This window comes from Pan troglodytes, chromosome X (assembly GCF_028858775.2).
Source record: "Pan troglodytes isolate AG18354 chromosome X, NHGRI_mPanTro3-v2.0_pri, whole genome shotgun sequence".
Classification (NCBI taxonomy): domain Eukaryota; kingdom Metazoa; phylum Chordata; class Mammalia; order Primates; family Hominidae; genus Pan; species Pan troglodytes.
The window spans coordinates 113,103,182-113,123,483 of NC_072421.2; the positions used below are offsets into that span (position 1 = coordinate 113,103,182).

At 39.2% G+C, this 20,302-nt stretch overlaps 1 protein-coding gene across 4 annotated transcripts in view; it reads left to right on the plus strand.

Annotated features, from left to right (window-relative positions):
• The window catches only part of PLS3 (plastin 3), an 89,536-nt gene that overhangs the window by 62,554 nt on the left and 6,680 nt on the right, over positions 1-20,302 (plus strand). For 2 of the 4 annotated variants that reach the window (XM_016943364.4, XM_016943365.3), the window contains exons 4-11: positions 5,616-5,745; positions 6,253-6,385; positions 10,306-10,387; positions 11,187-11,352; positions 13,145-13,287; positions 16,423-16,449; positions 16,721-16,816; positions 19,626-19,821. In XM_016943364.4, the coding sequence (XP_016798853.1) occupies positions 5,616-5,745; positions 6,253-6,385; positions 10,306-10,387; positions 11,187-11,352; positions 13,145-13,287; positions 16,423-16,449; positions 16,721-16,816; positions 19,626-19,821 (973 nt within the window). The remainder of the gene's footprint in view (positions 1-5,615; positions 5,746-6,252; positions 6,386-10,305; positions 10,388-11,186; positions 11,353-13,144; positions 13,288-16,422; positions 16,450-16,720; positions 16,817-19,625; positions 19,822-20,302) is intronic. The other 2 variants (XM_016943366.4, XM_016943367.3) reach the window with 1 other exon arrangement.

Here is a 20,302-nt window from a genome sequence, read left to right on the forward strand (position 1 = left end):
TAAGGATACCTTTAAGATTTTATTGGTGTATTTATTATTAATTTAAGGCTGAGTTTGACTAGATCTTACTAGGGATTCCTTTCAGTATATCACAAACTAGTTATCAGTGCCTAATATTTATCACAAATGTCCCAGCGCTCCTATCCTCCTTTGTCATGGTTTATTTTTCCCCAAGACAACTGAAACGATAGCATGTACTTCCATCAGTAACTGTGGCTCACCATAGCAAGTGAAATTTTGAAATGTTCTTTCCAATTAGAATTAACACCTTTAGAACACTGTAGTAGTTCAAGAAGCAAATTGACTAAGTAATGATGCCTACTGAGCTGACAGCATTTTGTGATTGTTTTTAAAATGCACACTTGTCGGCCGGGCACGGTGGCTCACGCCTGTAATCCCAGCACTTTGGGAGGCCAAGGCGGGCGGATCACGAGCTCATAAGATCGAGGGCCATACTGGCCAACATGGTGAAACCCGGTCTCTACTAAAAATACAAAAACTACCTGGGCGTGGTGGTGCGTGCCTGTAATCCCAGCTACTCGGGAGGCTGGGGCAAGAGAATCGCCTGAACCAGGGAGTCGGAGGTTGCAGTGAGCCAAGATTGTGCCACTGCATTCCAGCCTGGTGACAGAGTGAGACTCCGTCTCAAAAAAAAAAAAAAAAAAAAAAAAGCAGACTTGTGTCATAATTGTAATGATATCGTTCCTGCCGTTTTCTTTTGAAATACTGATTTCCTCCCACCATTTTTTTGTCTCCAGTTATGGCCAAAGCCTTTTGTTTTGAATTCTATGTTCAATAGTAAGTTGCAGTTTATTTGCAATTTGAGCACTTGCATGTTTTCTGATGTATCACTTGCTCCCCTTTTAACTGCATGGTTAATTGTGAATTTAAAGTAGCGCAGAGCAGCAGTTAACTATGATTGGCTGTTTTTGATAAAATGTATTGCTCAGAATTTTTTAATCTATTAGAAAGAACAGACCAAAATCAATAGGATTTGCAGTGTGTCATTATATTAAGGACAAAATTGTAAAAGTGTCTTTGAAAATGATCTTGGGGAAATTGTTAATTTTGTAGATTTTGAAATGTAGTTTTTACACAGCTATTTGTGGCTTTTAAGGGAGGAGGTGTGATTACCTTAGTATATTCTTTAAAAGTAAAGAACATGCACAATAATTTTGGCAACACCAGGGCTTTAAGAAAACAACATTCGTGAGGACATTTTAGGTTAGAATATACATTTTAGAATTGGAAGGAATCATTATGTTTACACTCCTACACTTTTCAAATGAAAAGAAACAAACGAACTTGGATTTCTGAAAAAGGAAGTGACTTTTCCTTTTTGCCTAACATTACACAGAGGACTAGTGGCTTTTTCCAGTACCTCCCTGCTATTCAAGAAATTTGAAATATCAAGGACAGTAAAGTAACCTACCTGAAGTTTTCAGATGCTACTACTACTATGACTGTATTAACCAAATGTCTGTCCGCACCCATCTGCCTTGTCATCAATGAAACATCTTACAAATTGTCAAACAAAATATGGGTAGAGCTTAGTTATCCAAGAAATAGAAATCATGTTATTCCTGTTAGATATTGGCATAAGGAAATAGATATAAACATGTTCTTGCTTGTTAGGTTTCTGCTTTTTCTTTGAATTGTTGCTTAAGGGGTGTTAATTGCAAACCAGACTACAAACAAAAACAGTTTATGTTAATTTCAGAGAAATGTCTGTGTGTGTGTGCGCGTGTGTGTGTGTGTATGGCAAAAAACAGTCCCAAAATTATATGTATGTAAACTTTAAAGGTGAAAATTAAATTTAATACCCTGCTTTTTAAAATTCTAAGCACTTCAAAACTAAAAATACTGGATTTTTATGCTTACAAGATAATGGGACTTTTTTTCTTTGATTGTTAAACTAGTATGGCACTTTCAGCAGAGAAGTAAGCTGCCCAGAACAGTCTCGGACATATAGTAAATACTATATAGGTGTTAGTTGCTGGGGTAGTTCTTTCTTTAAAAAAAAAAAAGAAGTTATGTTTTTCAAATATTACTAAGTTTAGGCCTACAAGACATTCCAAAATAATGGAAAAATTCAATCCTGCCTCTTTGGAAACATTTTGGAAATAAGCCCCAAACACTGGAAGCCAGTCAATTCTTTTTTTGCAATTCTTTCTGAAATCTTTCTTTCTTAAGTCATATGCCTCTGGATTGTTTTGGTTTGGCCACTCGTCCTGTGTTGAGCTAACTCTGGGGTCAAAAGAAGTTAGCCGGTTGCTGAGAGTCTTTGAGAGAAAGAAGGCGAAACTTAATAAAAGGAATAAAAAACATATATATTCCATAACGGAGACTGAAAAAGATGTATAGATCAAGAGTAGTTATGGCTTCCTGAAAAAAGTACAGCAGCAGTTAGCTCACAGATGATAAAGCAAGTCTTTCCTTGTGGAGAGAAAACAGCACAAAACAGTGAGCTCATTAGTATCACAACGGGCAGCTTTGAAAAGATTCATTGAGAAGACTCCAGCACAGTAGTCAGCCTTGTGCTATCTCTGATTTCAGACATTTCTTGTCAAGCCAAAGCTTGTACTCAAATAGTTTTATCATCCACTTAAGCGATTTCTTTACTAAAGTAGAAAGTAAAATGCAAATTCTTGTGTAGTGAATCAATATCATAGACACAAATCTTCAGTTCTTTCTTATCATTTTTACTTTTTTTTTTTTTTGAGACGGAGTTTCACTCTTGTTGCCTAGGCTAGAGTGCAGTGGCGTGATCTCGGCTCACTGCAACCTCTGCCTCCTGGGTTCAAGGGATTCTCCTGCCTCAGTCTCCAGAGTAGCTGGGATTACAGGCATGTGCCACCACGACCAGCTAATTTTGTGTTTTTAGTAGAGACAGAGTTTCTCCATGTTGGTCAGGCTGGTCTCGAACTCCCGACCTCAAACCATCCGCCCACCTTGGCCTCCCAAAGTGCTGGGATTACAGGCAGGAGCCACCATACCTGGCCCATTTTTACTTTTTTAAAACCAAGGGAATAGAGGAAAATACTATGAAACTAAAAGTTTAAGCTTAGCTGGAATAGTTTATTTGAAACAATTTAGAAAATGAAGGTCATGTAACTTTTGCAAGACCTTTGAAAATTAACAAACTTAATTACAACTTTGCATTTCATTGCCAAGCATAAGAAGGAGTTTTACTAAAGCTATGTAAGTAATTGCATTAGGATATATAGCAGAGACATTCTATATATATGTATATATATGTTTAATTTATTTTCCTTTTTTTTTTTTTTCTGAGACAGGATCTTGCTCTGTTGCCCAGGCTGAAGTGCAGTGGCACCATCTTGGCTCACTGCAACCTCCACCTCCCGGGTTCAAGTGATTCTCATGCCTCAGCCTCCCGAGTAGCTGGGGTTACAGGCATGCACCACCACGCCCACCTAATTTTTGTATTTTTAGTAGAGACTGGGTTTCATCAAGTTGGCCAGGCTGGTCTTGAACTCCTCCTGACCTCAAGTGATCCACCCACTTTGGCCTCCCAAAGTGCTGGGATTACAGATGTGAGCCACCGTGCCCAGCCTACTTTTCTAGTTCTAGTTATTAGTTCGAATTCCCAGACGTTCTCTTTTTTAAATATGAATTAATCCTTTTTTCTGTGACATAAACAAATTTGGATTTATTTTTTAGCTGAAATCATGATCATTGAAACAACCTAAGTTTTAGAAGTAAATGATTCTTGAAGCAGAAGCACTTGTAATAAGAAAAATAACTTTACATATCTCATTCTGAAGCTGTAACACTTTTGTCATTGCAGGGACTTGTGGTATGTTAGGCATGAAGAAATGCACACCTTTCAGATTTTAACTTATTAGACAATGAAGTAGAGTTCAGAAAGAAGTAGACTAGTGACTATTGTCTTTTCACAGAGCAGGTGTGTTGTTATCAAAAGGAGAGCTATAGGATCAAAATGCATCACAGTTAAGGCACAGTTGGACTAAAAAATCAGATTGTAAATAAAAATATTTTAATCATTTGAAAACTGCCTGAAGTGTGTGCGTGAGCTCCACACTGTTGATACTTAGTGAAAGTCAGTATAATGGCCATAGAGCAGGAAGGGTGATTTCATTGGTTGTGTTTAGTATTTAGAGTAGTGTGTATGTGTGTGTCTGCATACATATACAAACATAGACACACACAGACATTTATTCTAAAATTCCACTTCCAAAATTACTGGTAAAGCTAGCACAGAATCGCAGCGATGGAAATACTAAGTAAGCTTGATTTTGTAAAATTTAAGTGCTTACTAACTATTCTCTCAAACAAAATTTTATTTGTAAGTCCAAAGAAAGTTAGGATTTAAGAAAGGTAACAGGAAAAGATGACTAAGTAATAGGGCCACTGACAACACATACAGCAACTTTTCTACCAGTTACTAAAAGTCACTTTCTCTAGATGGATTAATTACAAAAAGGTACCCTCCTGGAAAGACGAAATACAACAAGGCACTCCTTTCGGTCTGACACAGTCCTGTGCAAGACACAAGGCTTGGTTAGTATAGCTTGGGCTGGATTTCTGCTTCTGCTCGTGCCTGCTCTGACACATACAACCTGAACTGTTATGTATATTGTAACCCTGTTCTATGAACCGTAGACATAGGCTGCATCTTCCTGAGATGTGTGTGTGAATACATATCTATCACGAATGTTAAAGGTCTTTGAACTGCATTTGTTCAGCAACTTTCCCATTAAGTCTTAAGTTTTCTTTCAATGAATCCACTTAAATGGAATTCTAAACGCCATTTAAAGAAAGTTGTATACAGTTTCTACATCTTGCTCCTGTTTTACTGGCTTTGACTAATTTAGCCATGCACTTTGGTGGATCAGGAACACATTTGGAATTAGGTACATTCCAATACCTCAGAAAAATATAGACAGATAGAATGTCCAATCAGGTAGTTACACAGTACTAGGATGTGAAACTTACTGTGTTATAACTTGCTTTTGTACAATTAGAATGTTCCTTACTGTGAAGAGAAGCTGGACTTCATAAATGCCCCAATAAGACAATCACTGAAAAGCCTCTTTTTGGTGTTTATTCTTGATAGTCATCTATTACTATCAGCTTAACACATTTTTTAACTGCATTATTCTGTAACTTTTGATTTAATGAATTCTTAATGAGCTACCCCATTATACTGTAAAATAGTTTTTTGGTTAAATCATAAAATTTTATCTTTCTTTGCATTAAGAATTTTTATTAAAGTAGGGGGATTCTTCAATGTTTTCTCTCCAGGAAAAGAATAAAGCCTTCCTTGTTTGTAGAAAATTAACAGATTTACCTGTGCCTTTGAACCACATTAGTTTTTGGCTTAAAGTGAGTTCAATGCATGTAGCGCTTAATGTTTTTGACAAGTGTGTGCAATTGACATTCTGGTGCTTCATTTTCAGAAGGGGTATTGTAGTACTTGTTTAGCATTTCAAAAACTCAAGCCCAATTTTTTGTATCTTTTAACATCAGCTGTGGAAAAAATGTAAGTGATCAAGATATAAAAGAATATAAATATGCTTATTGTGCATAGTTTGAAATTAATTGTGAATCAACAAAATTACTTTAATTAATAGATTTTTCAAGAGGTAAAAAGTAGTGATATTGCCAAGACCTTCCGCAAAGCAATCAACAGGAAAGAAGGTATTTGTGCTCTGGGTGGAACTTCAGAGTTGTCCAGCGAAGGAACACAGCATTCTTACTCAGGTAATCATTTCATATGCAATAGGTTAACACAATGTGCTAAGTGGGATGGTTGCTGTAATGTCAAGGACGGGCTCTAGAGAAACATTACCTTCTAATTAAGAATACAGTAGAAGTCCTTTGTGACATGTATTTAGGCTTGAGACTAATACTTGTCATAAAGGCATTATAAGTGTTTATTGTATGGCTTTGTTAGCTTGCAAGAGACAGGATACAATCCATGTAATGACAGGCTTTATTACAGTGCATTATACAGTAATATAAATATAATTTTTAAGGAATTTTGTAACTTTTCTGAGGACTGGTTAACGTGTTCTATTCTTTTTCTTAATTTTGTAATTCCTAATAACCACTGTGTTGCATCCAAGTGTCTGGGTTTCCACACAGAATAACCACATGTTTCTGACACATTAACTTTCAGCACTACTGCACAACTATTTTAGGCTTTGGAGTCAAATATTTAACAACTTAGAGTATGAACTAATGTCTTGTTATTTAACATAATTTTAGAGGAAGAAAAATATGCTTTTGTTAACTGGATAAACAAAGCTTTGGAAAATGATCCTGATTGTAGACATGTTATACCAATGAACCCTAACACCGATGACCTGTTCAAAGCTGTTGGTGATGGAATTGTGCTTTGGTAAGATGTTAGCTTGTTTTATATCCAGATATCCAAAAATAGCCTTCCATATAATTGATATATTTGTTTCTGCATGCTTGACAGATTCACCTCAAGAAATAATTAGAATGGAAAATTATCCAGGTTCTGCCTTTTTCATTTAATCTCTAGGTCTGTCCATGCATCTAAAATTCAGCCATAAATCGACAACCTCTTTATAGGGAAGCTCTCAGCCTCCATTTTCTTCTCAACACCAGGCCAGCAGAACATTACAACTTTGTTGAACTTAAGTATGTCAGTGTCTCTTTATTCTAAAGTACCACAGCTTCCAAAAGAAAAAAAGAGGCTACTCTTCAGTTCTCACTCTCCAATGACCTATTTCTAAAAAATGCTTTTGTCACTGCTGCTGCCCCACAGCCAACAGCATCTTGGCAGACATAACACAAGATTATCAACACTGCCAGTCGATGTTCCAATTTATAGAGGCAGTGTCACACAGTGGTTAATAGCATGCTCCATAATCAGTCTGCCTGACTTCTTTCTATTCAGTCCTGCCACTCTGAAGCGGTACAACTGTGATCATAATACTCAACCCCTTTGCATTTCAGTTTCCATCTGTTATGATCTCCACATTATTATACTTATCTCACAGGGCTTTTGTGAGCATTAAGTAAATTACTACATACAAAGTGCTTAGGGTAATGCAACTGACATATTTCAGATGACTATATATATATAAAATATATACGTATATATGTACATATACACATATATAAAATATATGTGTGTATATATATTTACACATATATATTTTATACACATATATACAAAATATATGTATATATACAAAATATATATGTATAATATACATATATTATACATGTGTATATGTATATATATGTATATTATACATGTATATATGTATATATACAAAATATATATGTATAATATATAAAATATATATTATACATATATGTTATATATAATATAACATTATATATATATATATGTTGTGTGTGTGAGATGGAGTTTCGCTCTTGTTGCCCAGGCTGGAGTGCAATGGTGCAATTTTAGCTCACCACAACCTCCGCCTCTGGGTTCAAGCCATTCTCCTGCCTCAGCCTCCTGAGTAGCTGGGACTACAGGCATGCACCACCACACCCGGCTAAATTTTTTTATTATTATTTCTTTACTTTTAGTAGAGATGGGGTTTCTCCATGTTGGTCAGGCTGGTCTCGAACTCCAGACCTCAGGTGATCTGCCCGCCTCGGCCTCCCAAAGTGCTGGGGTTACAGATGTGAGCCACTGCGCCCGGCTGACAGTATATATTATAGTATACACAATTCTTCTTTTTGCAGTAGGGTCATTTTGGTTGTTTGAAAAGCTGATTTTAAAAATGTAAGATAGGCTGGTCATGGTGGCTCATGCCCAGCCCTTTGGGAGGCTGAGGCAGCAAGATCGCTGAAGACCAGGAGTTAGGTCCAGTCTGGGCAACAAAACGAGACCCTGTCTCTACAAAAAAATTAAAAATTAACCCAACATGGGGTTGCACCCCTTTAGTCCCAGCTACTTGAGAGGCTGAGGCAGGAGGATCACTTGAGCCCAGGAGTACAAGGCGGCAGTGAGCCAGGATTTGCACCACTGAACTCCAGCCTGGGTGACCCTGTCTGTCTAAGAAATAAGAATATATATATATACATTTCCTTTGTGTTCTGTTTACAGGCAGTGAAGAAATAATTTCCCATGTGTGTGTTTTGTTTTTGTTTTTGAGATGGAGCCTTGCTCTGTCGCCCAGGCTGGAGTGCAGTGGCGTGACCTCTGCTCACTGCATCCTCCACCTCCCAGTTTCAAGCAATTCTTATGCCTCAGCCTCCCGAGTAGCTGGGACTACAGGTGCTCACCACCGTACCCAGCTAATTTTTGTATTTTTAGTAGAGACAGGGTTTCACCATGTTGGCTAGGCTGGTCTCGAACTCCTGACCTCAAGTGATCCTCCTGCCTCAGCCTACCAAAGCGCTGGGATTACAGGCATGAGCCACCGTGCCCGGCCTCCCTTGCATTTTAATATAGAGAGAAGACTGCAAGTTTCCCTCTCTGGGGACTCACCCTGCAGAACTCAAAAAATATATAAATTGTAAAAATAATAAGAGATAATCATATTGAACTAAGATTTAAATTTTGCATGGAAAGAAGCATGGCTTTCTTTCTGTAGAATAAAATTTATTAGGGCAGTATTATGAACATCTAATATGTTAGAGCCAGGCATAGTGGCTCGCACCTGTAATCCCAGGTACTTGGAGGCTGAGGTTGGAGGATCCCTTGAGCCCAGGAGTTCGAGGCTGCAGTGATTCGAGCTACGATTTGGGCCTCTGTACTGCAGCCCAGGCGAGAGTTAGACCCTGTCTCTAAAAAATAACAAAATAAAAAATAAAATGTTAAAGTCTAAATCTAGATTTTACCAAATGAGATTTTTCCTAATGAGTCACAGACTATAGCCTACCTAATCTTTCTCTCGCCACTATACTGCCAGCACCAAATATAGTGTCTGGCTCATTGTTGAGGCACTCGGTAAACATTTGGTGAATGAAAGAATCTCATGCTCAACTAATTTTACTGTTTTGTGGAAAAGACTCATTTCCAATGCAGGATTTTATCTGTCTTTAAAATATATTCAATAAAGTTCCACCCCCACTTTTTTTTTCTTTGAGACAGGGTCTTGCTGTGCAGTGATTCAATCATGGCTCACTACCGCCATGACCTCTTGGGCTCAATCAGTCCTCCCACTTCAGTCTCCAAAGTAGCTAGGACTACAAGCATGCGCCACTATGCCTAGCTAATTTTTTTTTTAACTTTTTGCAGAGATGGGGTTTCACCATCTTGCTTAGGCTAGACTTGAACTCTTGAGCTCAAGCAATCTGCCTGCCTTGGCCTCCCAAATTGCTAGGGTTACAGGCGTGAGCCACACTGTACCTGGCCCAAGTTTTGTTTTCAATATCCAAGTTATTTTCTTTCATAAAAGAATGAGAAAAAATTAAAAAAAAAAATTGAAAGAGAAAGCATGTTACAATCCTCTGCTCAGAGATACCCAACTACTATGCACATATTTTGGTCTTTTTGGTTTTTTTTTTTTTTTTTAACGGCATCTTGCTGTGTTGTCCAGGATGAAGTGCAGTGGCATGATCTCCGCTCACTTCAACCTCCGCCTCCCAGGTTCAGGCAATTCTCCTGCCTCAGTCTCCCGACTAGCTGGAACTACAGGTGTGTGCCACCACGCTGTGCTAATTTTTGTATTTTTAGTAGAGACGGGGTTTTCCCATGTTGGCCAGGCTGTTTTCCAACTCCTGACCTCAGATGATCCACCTGCCTTGGCCTCCCAAAGTGTGGGATTACAGGCGTGAGCCACCATGCCTGGCCAGGGTTTTATTTATTTATTTATTTATTTTTTCTTTTGAGACGGGGTCTTGCTCTGTTGCCCAGGCTGGAGTGGAATGGTGTGATCGTAGCTCACTGTAACTTTGAACTCCTGGGCTCAAGCTATCCTCTTTCCTCAGCCTCCTGGGTAACCTGTACTACAGGCACATGCCACCATGCCCGGCTAATTTTTTTATCGTTTTTGTAGAGACAGGGTCTCACTATATTGCCCAGGCTGGTCTGGAACTCCTGGCCTCAAGCAGTCCTCCTGCCTCAGCCTCCCAAAGTGCTGGGATTATAGACATCAGCCACCACATCAGGCCTTGGCCTTTTTTATTTTTAGTTTTTATTTTCCATATGTGTAGTTTATTATGATCAACATGATAAAAGTCATCTAGCTGCATTTTTTAGAGTACATGAAAGAGATGTTATAGTAAGCTTTAAAATATTTGTAAATATTTACAGCCACTTTATAAAAGGAAATCGGCTCTTTTTTTTTACATCAGCCTTTTTTTTTATTTTTGTTTCAGTAAAATGATTAACCTTTCAGTTCCTGATACCATTGATGAAAGAGCAATCAACAAGAAGAAACTTACACCCTTCATCATTCAGGTGTGCATTGTTCTCCCCTCCCTTTAACATGAAATTACTGTTTGAGGACCTGTTCTGCAGACTTCAGCCTCTGCACTCTGTAGGCTCCCAATCAATCCTTGTAAAAACTGTTGAGTGTGGGATTGTTATCCAGATTATACAGACAGAACTGGGACTCAGAAAGGTTTCTGAGCTTGCCTGAGATTAATGTTGGAACTGAGGTTCAAATCCCATTCTGATTTCAAAGCCCCATGTTCTTTTCATTTCATAATGTGTTCAAGCACTGCAGAGATAAGCAGAAGTATATAAGCTCTTAATTAACTGGTGTGCTTAAGAAATGGAGCATTTTTTTTTCTATCAAGTGAATATTAGATTATTAGCAAAATTCCCTCAGAGAAGAGCACCTCTTGGGATGTGAACATTGATAACTTCTAAAACTCTTTTGGGCATATGCAGTACTGTTGGTCTCTCACCCATTTAGGCATTTTTGGAATTATAACACTTTACTCACATGGATATATTTACTGTGGTACTCAGCCTTTTCATTTAGTGCCAGCATACTTCAAAAGGTACCAAATAAAAATACAAAGTTAACTTCTCATGAGATTCTGCAAAAGGCAATAGCAATAAGGCTGAAATTTGTCTTAGCTAAGCTTTCTAACACAAAACTCTGGAATTTGTTTTTTGTGACACATATATGGATAAAATTAATACAGGGTATTAATTTCCTCATTGAATGTTATTTTCAGTGAAGGGAGAAAGTAGACTGCTAAAAAATGGAAAGGTCAAGAAGCAAGTGTGTAATTTGGCTGTCTTGCAGGAAAACTTGAACTTGGCACTGAACTCTGCTTCTGCCATTGGGTGTCATGTTGTGAACATTGGTGCAGAAGATTTGAGGGCTGGGAAACCTCATCTGGTTTTGGGACTGCTTTGGCAGATCATTAAGATCGGTTTGTTCGCTGACATTGAATTAAGCAGGAATGAAGGTAATGGAACACAGTCATTCTGGCAGTTGTTTATTGGTTATTTTTTTCTAGTCATGCAGACTTTCGTGCTCTCACTTAATGGAGGTGATTAAATGGTGGTAACTAGAATGAACATAAGGTAATGCTATAGAGTTATTCAGGAAAATAGCCTAATTACATGACTCTCTTCTTTACTAGTAATTCACATTTGTCTGGCACTTTACAATTCATTTTGCAATAATGACACAAAAGCACAGAGAGCTTAAGGAGCTTTCCTGAAGTCCTCAAACTTGATTATCTATTTTTTTCTGTTCTGCCTACACAACTTCTACCCCGTTACCACCCTCAGCTCCACCATTTTGCACCATCTTCTTTTTTGGAGACAGGGTCTCACTCTGTCACCCAGGCTGGAGTGCAGTGGCACAATCAGCCTGGCTAACATGGTGAAACCCCGTTTCTACTAAAAATACAAAAAATTAGCCGGGCGTGGTGGCACGTGCCTGTAGTCCCAGCTTCTCCGGAGGCTGAGGCAGGAGAATTGCTTGAACCCGGAAGGCGGAGGTTGCAGTGAGCTGAGATTGTGCCATTGCACTCCAGCCTGGGCGAAAGAGTGAGACTCTGTCTCAAAAAAAAAAAAAAAAGAAAGAAAGAAAAAAAAAGAGAGAAAATGTAAGATTGCAACCGGGTGTGCTGGACCATGCCTGTAATCCCAGCACTTTGGGAGGCCGAGACAGGTGGATCACTTGAGGCCAGGAGTTGGAGACCACCCTGGCTAACATGGCGGAACCCCGTCTCTACAAAAAATAGAAAAGTTACCTGGGCGTGGTGGCATGTGCCTGTAGTCCCAGCTAGTCAGGAGGCTGAGGCAGGAGAATCGCTTGAACCTGGGAGGCAGAGGTTGCAGCGAGCCGTGATCATGGAGGCAGAGGTTGCAGTGAGCCGAGATCACGCCACTGCACTCCAGCCTGGTCAATAGTGCGAGACTCTCTCAAAAGAAAGAAAAGAAAAAGAAAATATAAGGATGAATTATATTCCTGTTAAAATAGGATTGAGCCTTCAAGAGTTAATTGATTAATTTTACTTAAATAAAAATACCACCGTGTTTCTAGACTACTTTAATCAAAAGGTTAAGTAAAAGATTCCCAAATTGTAAACATCTTTCCCCCAAATCCCTGACTTTTTTTTTTTTTTTTTTTTTTTTGAGACGGAGTCTCGCTCTGTTGCCCAGGCTGGAGTGCAGTGGTGCGATCTCAGCTCACTGCAAGCTCCACCTCCCGGGTTCACGCCATTCTCCTGCCTCAGCCTCCCAAGTAGCTGGGACTACAGGCGCCCACCACCACGCCCGGCTAATTTTTTGTATTTTTAGTAGAGATGGGGTTTCAGCGTGTTAGCCAGGATGGTCTTGATCTCCTGACCTCGTGATCCGCCCACCTCGGCCTCCCAAAGTGCTGGGATTACAGGCGTGAGCCACTGCACCCAGACCCAAATCCTTGACTTTAGAAGTGTTAAATAAGAACAACTTATACAAACATATGACATAATGTGAAGCTTGCATTAAGCTTAAAGGCCATAACCTCATTTGGTATTTGAAATGTGAAGAATAACAGAGAAAAGAATAAATTGTAGTATTATGTTATTATATCTGTTATATATTTATCTTTTTTAGTAGATTATGAGTATCTTGAAACTAGGAACTACGTCATAGTAGTTTTTGCACCTCTATTACTTAACAGTGTCAAAAGACTGAATGAACTTGGCATGACCATTATTGTGTCATATAATAACTGTGGGATTTTTTTTTTTTTTCTTCTAGCCTTGGCTGCTTTACTCCGAGATGGTGAGACTTTGGAGGAACTTATGAAATTGTCTCCAGAAGAGCTTCTGCTTAGATGGGCAAACTTTCATTTGGAAAACTCGGGCTGGCAAAAAATTAACAACTTTAGTGCTGACATCAAGGTAACTGTTGAAAGAATCACAACATTTTGGGGGGATATAATAGCTGGAAGATTTCATCCCAGCTTAACAGAGAGAAAATCCTAACACTGTATCACCAAGCCTTGTTGTCTCTTGGCCTTGAAGGTAGATTTTAGAAGAGTAATAGAGCCAGATAAGGTGCATTAGCACCTATGTTTTATTTTGTGGAAAAAGGTAAAAATATTATGCTAATTTATCATATTATAATGCTAATTTGTTATATCCTGCCTATTGGTAAACATGGAATATTAAAGAATAGGACATGACTATTCTATTCTTAACTGCCTTTCCCAGGCCTCAGTATACCTGTTAGTAAACACACCTAGAAGAGAGAGGAAGGGCCTCACGATTTCCTCTTCACCTTTTTTATTTGGCTTCTCTCCTGTCATTTTATCCTACCTTTAGTTGTGAGTTCCTCGAGGATAGCAATGAGCTCTTATTTATGTATGTGTATCCTACCTCAGCCCCTGCTCCAGGGCCCTCCTACTAAAGCCAACTTAAAACATAGTATGTGGCATATACAAGACCCTCATATTTCTTGCATTGAATTGAATTTTTTTTTCACTCACTGTTTATCATGAGCAGTGGGGGAAAACTAACAATGGAGGAAGACATTTATTACATGTTGCCTTTGGCTTCTCATGCAGAGGGCCAACATTACCATAGCAAACATTGTGTGGAGTTCTCCTTAACTGCCTCAATTCTGTGTGACATCCAGATGTTGGTACACAGGGAATAAACTTAAGGATCTTCATCAGATGTCACTGACCAGCAAGGCTGTGAAAACAATACTATGTGAAGATATGATTTTGTTCAGTGATGAGAGGAAGCAGTGAGTTGCCTGTACTACTGATTTCATCCATGAAAATTAAGAGTAGCCCCAAAATTATAAGACCAACTGACCCTGCCCTCTCTTTTATTTACACAATATGTTTGGCCAGGTTTGTTGTTGTTGCTGTTGTTGTTGTGACAGGGTCTCACTTCGTCACCCAGGCTGGAGTGCAGTGGTGCTAACATGGCTCACTGCAGCCTTTACCTCCCAAGCTCAAGCAATCTTCCCACTTCAGCCTCCCAAGTAGCTGGGACTACAGGTACACACCACCAAGCCCGATTGATTTTTTTTTTCTTTTTCTGAGATGGAGTCTCCCTCTGTCACTCAGGCTGGAGTGCAGTGGCACTATCTCGGCTCACTGCAACCTCCGCCTCCCAGGTTCAAGAGATTCTTCTGCCTCAGCCTCCTGAGTAGCTGGAATTACAGGCATCCACCACCACGCCTGGTTAATTTTTGTATTTTTAGGAGAGACAGGGTTTCACCATCTTGGTCAGACTGGTCTCAAACTCCTGACCTCGTGATCTGCCCACCTCGGCCTCCCAAAGTGCTGGGATTACAGGCATGAGCCACTGTGCCCGGCCTGATTTTTTTATTATTTGTAGAGATGGGGTCTCACTGTGTTGCCCAGGCTGCACTCAAACTCCTGGGCTCAAGTGATCCTCCCACCTCGGCCTCCTAAAATGCTAGGATTACAGGCGTGAGCCATGGTACCTGGCCATCCAGGTATATTTTGCTTCATGCACTAGATGCGTTCCTGAAAATCAGCAAGCCAACTGTAAATGGATTTTATGTAGTGGGATATATTTTAAATGTAAAGAGAAAATCTTATTTTTGTAAATGAAGCCTGCTTTGAATTTTTTTATTTTTTATTTTTTAAATTATTTTTTGTTTATTTATTTTTTTTGAGATGGAGTCTCGCTCTGTCGCCCAGGCTGGAGTGCAGTGGCGCCATCTCGGCTCACTGCAAGCTCCACCTCCCAGGTTCACGCCATTCTCCTGCCTCAGCCTCCTGAGTAGCTAGGACTACAGGCACCCGCCACCATGCCTGGCTAATTTTTTTTGTCTTTTTAGTAGAGATGGGGTTTCACCGTGTTAGCCAGGATGGTCTCGATCTCCTGACCTCGTGATCTGCCTACCTCGGCCTCCCAAAGTGCTGGGATTACAGGCGTGAGTCACCGCCCCCGGCCATCAATATTTTTAAAAAGGAAATAATTGTTTGGTAATGTGAAAACTAACTTCCAGTTTATCTGTATTCAAGTTCAAATTTTCACCTGTAAAGCCCTTTTCAGGGTAGTAAATACAGATTTTGCTGGGTCTGCTCTTTACTTGTTCTTCTCAAGAGCATAGGTTTAGATTATAAATTGTTTATGTAGCTTTAGCAAGTAATTGGAAGTGAAAGCACTTTCACAGTTGTAGTACACTATTCCTTAAGAGGTAAATGCTATGCCCCCAAATGATAGAATCGGAGTTGGCATTTTATGAATTGCTCTGAAATAGCTTTCAATTACCTGATTTTCCCCATTCTTAGAATCATTTATGGCACCAAGTTTCAAACTCACTTGGGTAGCTGGTTTAAAAGGCACCTCTCTGGGCAGCTCCCAGACATTTATATTTGGTAGCTCAGGAATTGGATTCAGTAATTCACATATTGAGTAACTTCCTCAGGGGTTAGTATGCGCATAGACTATGAGAAACACTCCTTCATAGCCTGTCTGGACCTTCAAAGCCCAGTAACAGGAAACTATTAATATCGTAGCTGGAAGGTGGTCTTCACATATGGCAGGATTAAGGAATCTTGACTCAAATTCCGGTCCTCTAGCATTCCAAAGATGCAGGAATTTACTTGACACGTGTGTAAAGGTTCTTAATAAGCGTTTGTGCAAGTACAATAGTTTTCAAGCTGTGTTTTGTGGAGTTGTCCACACAACCTGAATTCATGTTGACTGTGAGCCAACCCCATTGTTTTATGTATTGGGATTCTAAGAAAACAACATTCAAGTGATTTAGTCCAGGGGTTTAAAACGAAAAGAGACCTTTGTTTTGTTAAGTACATTCAGATCATAGAGGGTTCAGTGTTATTTTAGCAACTAAAATGTTTACCATTTAATGTTTTTGTCATTTAAATTTACAATTAAATACATCTTTAACATAGCTAATCTCTTCTTCGTAGGTTGTGGTATATGCATTGTGCTTTGTAATGATATAACCTGTTTATTTTCTCTTTCTTCTATGCTTCCTGGATTTCTGCTCTCCTACTTTTTTAAATGCTTGTTTTGTCTGTCAAGCTTATTGACTTCAGTAATTCAGTGAAGGTACAGAACTGGTTATATGTTTATTAGCATTATTGTATTGATGACTTTAATAATTGTGAAGTCATGTCAAAATCCAGTTCATCCATATGCAAGACAGATATAAGGCAGATAGATGGACTTTTCTGGGGAAAACACCTGTTAAATTAAAAGGCAGAGATTTGTGCCATTTATTCTCAAAAAATCCAATGCAAATAGCCTTCCAAACATGGGACAATAGGATACATTCATTCCTTGTAACTGTGATCTGACTGACATTTTCAATTCTTTGTAGGATTCCAAAGCCTATTTCCATCTTCTCAATCAAATCGCACCAAAAGGACAAAAGGAAGGTGAACCACGGATAGATATTAACATGTCAGGTTTCAATGTAAGTATAAGTGCTCTTTTGAATTCTACAATCTTGCAAAATTATTCTTATAAGTACAATAATTTTTATAATCTTATGAAGTAGAGTTGGCAATTTTAAGCATTATTTTAAAATGTATTACTGTACATGTAATTCAGAGGCCAGAAAACTAGCTTTGATTTATTTTGATTGTTAGTGAATTCCATCGTTGTTGTGGTATTGATTTATATGGATGGCATAAAATATTCAAAACAAGTATGGGGAAATAAGTAACTAGAAGCTAACCTTTTCCAAGTATTTGGATTACAACCACAGTAATAGATTTAGTGACTATATGAAAACCTTTTCCAAGTATTTGGATTATAACCACAGTAATAGATTTAGTGACTATATATTCATATTCCTGTGTTGAGAGTAATGTGATTATGTTTTACAAACTCCCAATCTATGAAATCTAATTTAGGGAATTACTCTCAGAGACCATGTTCCCTGGTTATGTCACTAATTTGTTTAGTGACATTGGACAAGTTCCTTCTCAAAATTGGATTTCACTTTGTTCATCCATAAAGTAAGGAGTTAGAGTGAACTATTTAGTCCCAAGTTTCTAGGAATCTGTGGTTTTTGTACCCATTAGATATGGAATGCATGCTACTAATTAACAAAATCCACATATCTAGCCTATTATGCCATAGGATGGAGTGGATTACATTGGCTAAACCATTTTTCTTTTCTTTCTTTTTTTTTTTTTTTTGAGACAGAGTCTCACTCTGTTGCTGAGGCTGGAGTGCAGTGGCACCGTGTCGGCTCACTGCAACCTCCATCTCCTGGGTTCAAGCAATTCTCCTGCCTCAGCCTCCCGAGTAGCTGCGATTACAGGCGCCCACCACCACGCCCAGCTAGTTTTTATATTTTTAGTAGAGACGGGGTTTCACCATGTTGGCCAGGCTGGTCTTGAACTCCTGACCTCAGGTGATCCACTCGCCTCGGCCTCCCAAAGTGCTGGGATTACAGGTGTGAGCCACCGTGCCCTGCGTGGCTAAACCATTTTTATGCTGCCCTTATCAGAACTGAATTTGTAACTGACTTGTGTGCTTACATTTCTGTCTGTATGTTAAATGCAAAACTCTTCAGCTCAGGTCACTCTTGGTAGGGATGAGGGGCCATCTTGTCCAAGAAGGGAGCTGTCTGGGTTGGCTAGCCATGTGATCTGATACCAGGGTAAATGGCATCAGTATGCTAACCGATTCTGATACACCCCTTCTCTAGTCAATCCTTTCCAATTGATCTTAAAACACTCTTTTGTCTCTTCCCTCTTCAGAATCCGACAAGGATTCTTCTGTTGACTCTAGAATTCAGTCTGAAATGTTCTGCTTGGCACTCACCCTACAAATCTTGCTCTAAAATCTAGCCAGTGTTACTTCCCCAAAAGTCTGTGTTCCCCACCCCAACCTTCCTTCCCACCACCACCCAGGTGCCTTTGCTCATGCAGTTCTCGTGGTTTTCAGTGTCCTTCATCTTTTTCAGCTTTACACCTGCTTTAGGGTCTTTTTTTTTTTTTTTTTAAGAGACGAGGTTTCGCCATGTTGGCCAGGCTGGTTTCGAACTCCTGGGCTCAAGCAATCCTTCTGCCTCGGCCTCCCAAAGTGCTGGGATTACAGGCGTGAGCCACCACGTCCAACCAAGGCCTAATTTTAACTCTGAACAGTTTTACCTGTTTTTCATTTCAATTTAACTTTTTTCTCTTCGTCTTTGTAATGGAAAAAATCCCTTCCTTTCGTCCTTTTTTAATCCTTCAGTTCCCTGAGATTAATCCTTGGTCTTGCCTTCCACCATTCTCCCTACGCTCAAAAGAAATCAGTGGAAATAGATTCTCTGCTTCTCTTCAATTCAAGCAACAGTTCACAAGCATTTCCCTTGGGATTTGAGCATGAAATGAATGAAGGTGTCTGTCTTCTCCCTCAGCCAGGGAAGCCGACTTCCACAGCTCAGCACAACTTCCTCTCTCTCTAGCTCGCTCTGCAGCAGTGCCCTCCTTTCTAGTTCCTTCTGCTGCATAACACAGCCCCAGAAGTTCCAGGGTTCCAAGGAGTCCGCTCTGTCATGAAGCTCATTGACTTAATGCACAGTACGCAGAAGCTTCAGTGAAGTTCAGCTGAGAGCCGATAGAAAAGAGGAGAAACTCCAAAGCAGAAAGTAGTAAATCAGCAAAATAAAATAAAATAAGCCAGGTTGAAGAGAATGAACCCACAATTTACAGAAAATGAACACCATTTTCTAAAGGAGACTTAAGTAGGACTACAGTTAATACCCTTTCACATTTAATAATTAATTGAGATTCATTGTAGATAAAGTACATTTGAAAAAAAATTTTAACATAATTCTACTGAAAATATCTGAATATTTAACTTGAGGTGGCTTAAAAGGAGAATTGAAGCTGTTTTCCTATTGAGAAGGAAAAAAGGAAAAGTGGAACCAGAGAAAGTGAAGATGGTGAATGTATATTTTTCTCTACAGATTTTCAAACAAAATCTGGGAGTTTCCCCCAACCTTTTACGTAACTTCTTTCTTAATGCAATTTAGTTAAATGTACTCAGTAGTTTGCTATGTGATCTGGCGCCATCTAGTGTATATTACAGGTACTGCATCTCCAAGAGGGCCAACCTTTTTTTTTTTTTTTTTTTTTTTTTTTTTGCATTCAAAACAATTTTATAATAAGTACCATATGTTAGCTAAAAGAAAGTAGAACTGTATACCCAGACTATGACTGTGGGGAAATTTTCTATATTTTTAGTGTGGCCTTTGACAAAGTCTTCCGATTTTGTTTCAACAGGAAACAGATGATTTGAAGAGAGCTGAGAGTATGCTTCAACAAGCAGATAAATTAGGTTGCAGACAGTTTGTTACCCCTGCTGATGTTGTCAGTGGAAACCCCAAACTCAACTTAGCTTTCGTGGCTAACCTGTTTAATAAATACCCGGCACTAACTAAGCCAGAGAACCAGGATATTGACTGGACTCTATTAGAAGGTAACTAAAAACCTCAATTTCGAATGTGTGGGACTATAGAGTAGAAATACATAGGCCACAATGATTTTACAATCTAGACTTAATAAGTTTTTTTATATCTACAAGAAGTAGATGGCAGATGCTGAGTAAAAACTGGCAGGAAAGTACGATACAAGTGAACTTTTAAAGTAAAGTAGTCGAGGCCGGGCACGGTGGCTCACAGCTGTAATCCCAGCACTTTGGGAGGCCGACATGGGCGGATCACCTGAGGTCAGTAGTTTGAGACCAGCCTGACGAACATGGTGAAACCCCGTCTCTACCAAAAATTAAAAAATTAGCTGGGGCGTGGTGGCACATGCCTGTAATCCCAGCTACTCGGGAGGCTGAGGCAGGAGAATCACTTGAACCTGGGAGACGGAGGTTACAGTGAGCTGAGATCGCGCTATTGCACTCCAGCCTGGGCAACAGAGTAAGACTCCAACTCAAAAAATAAATAAAAAAA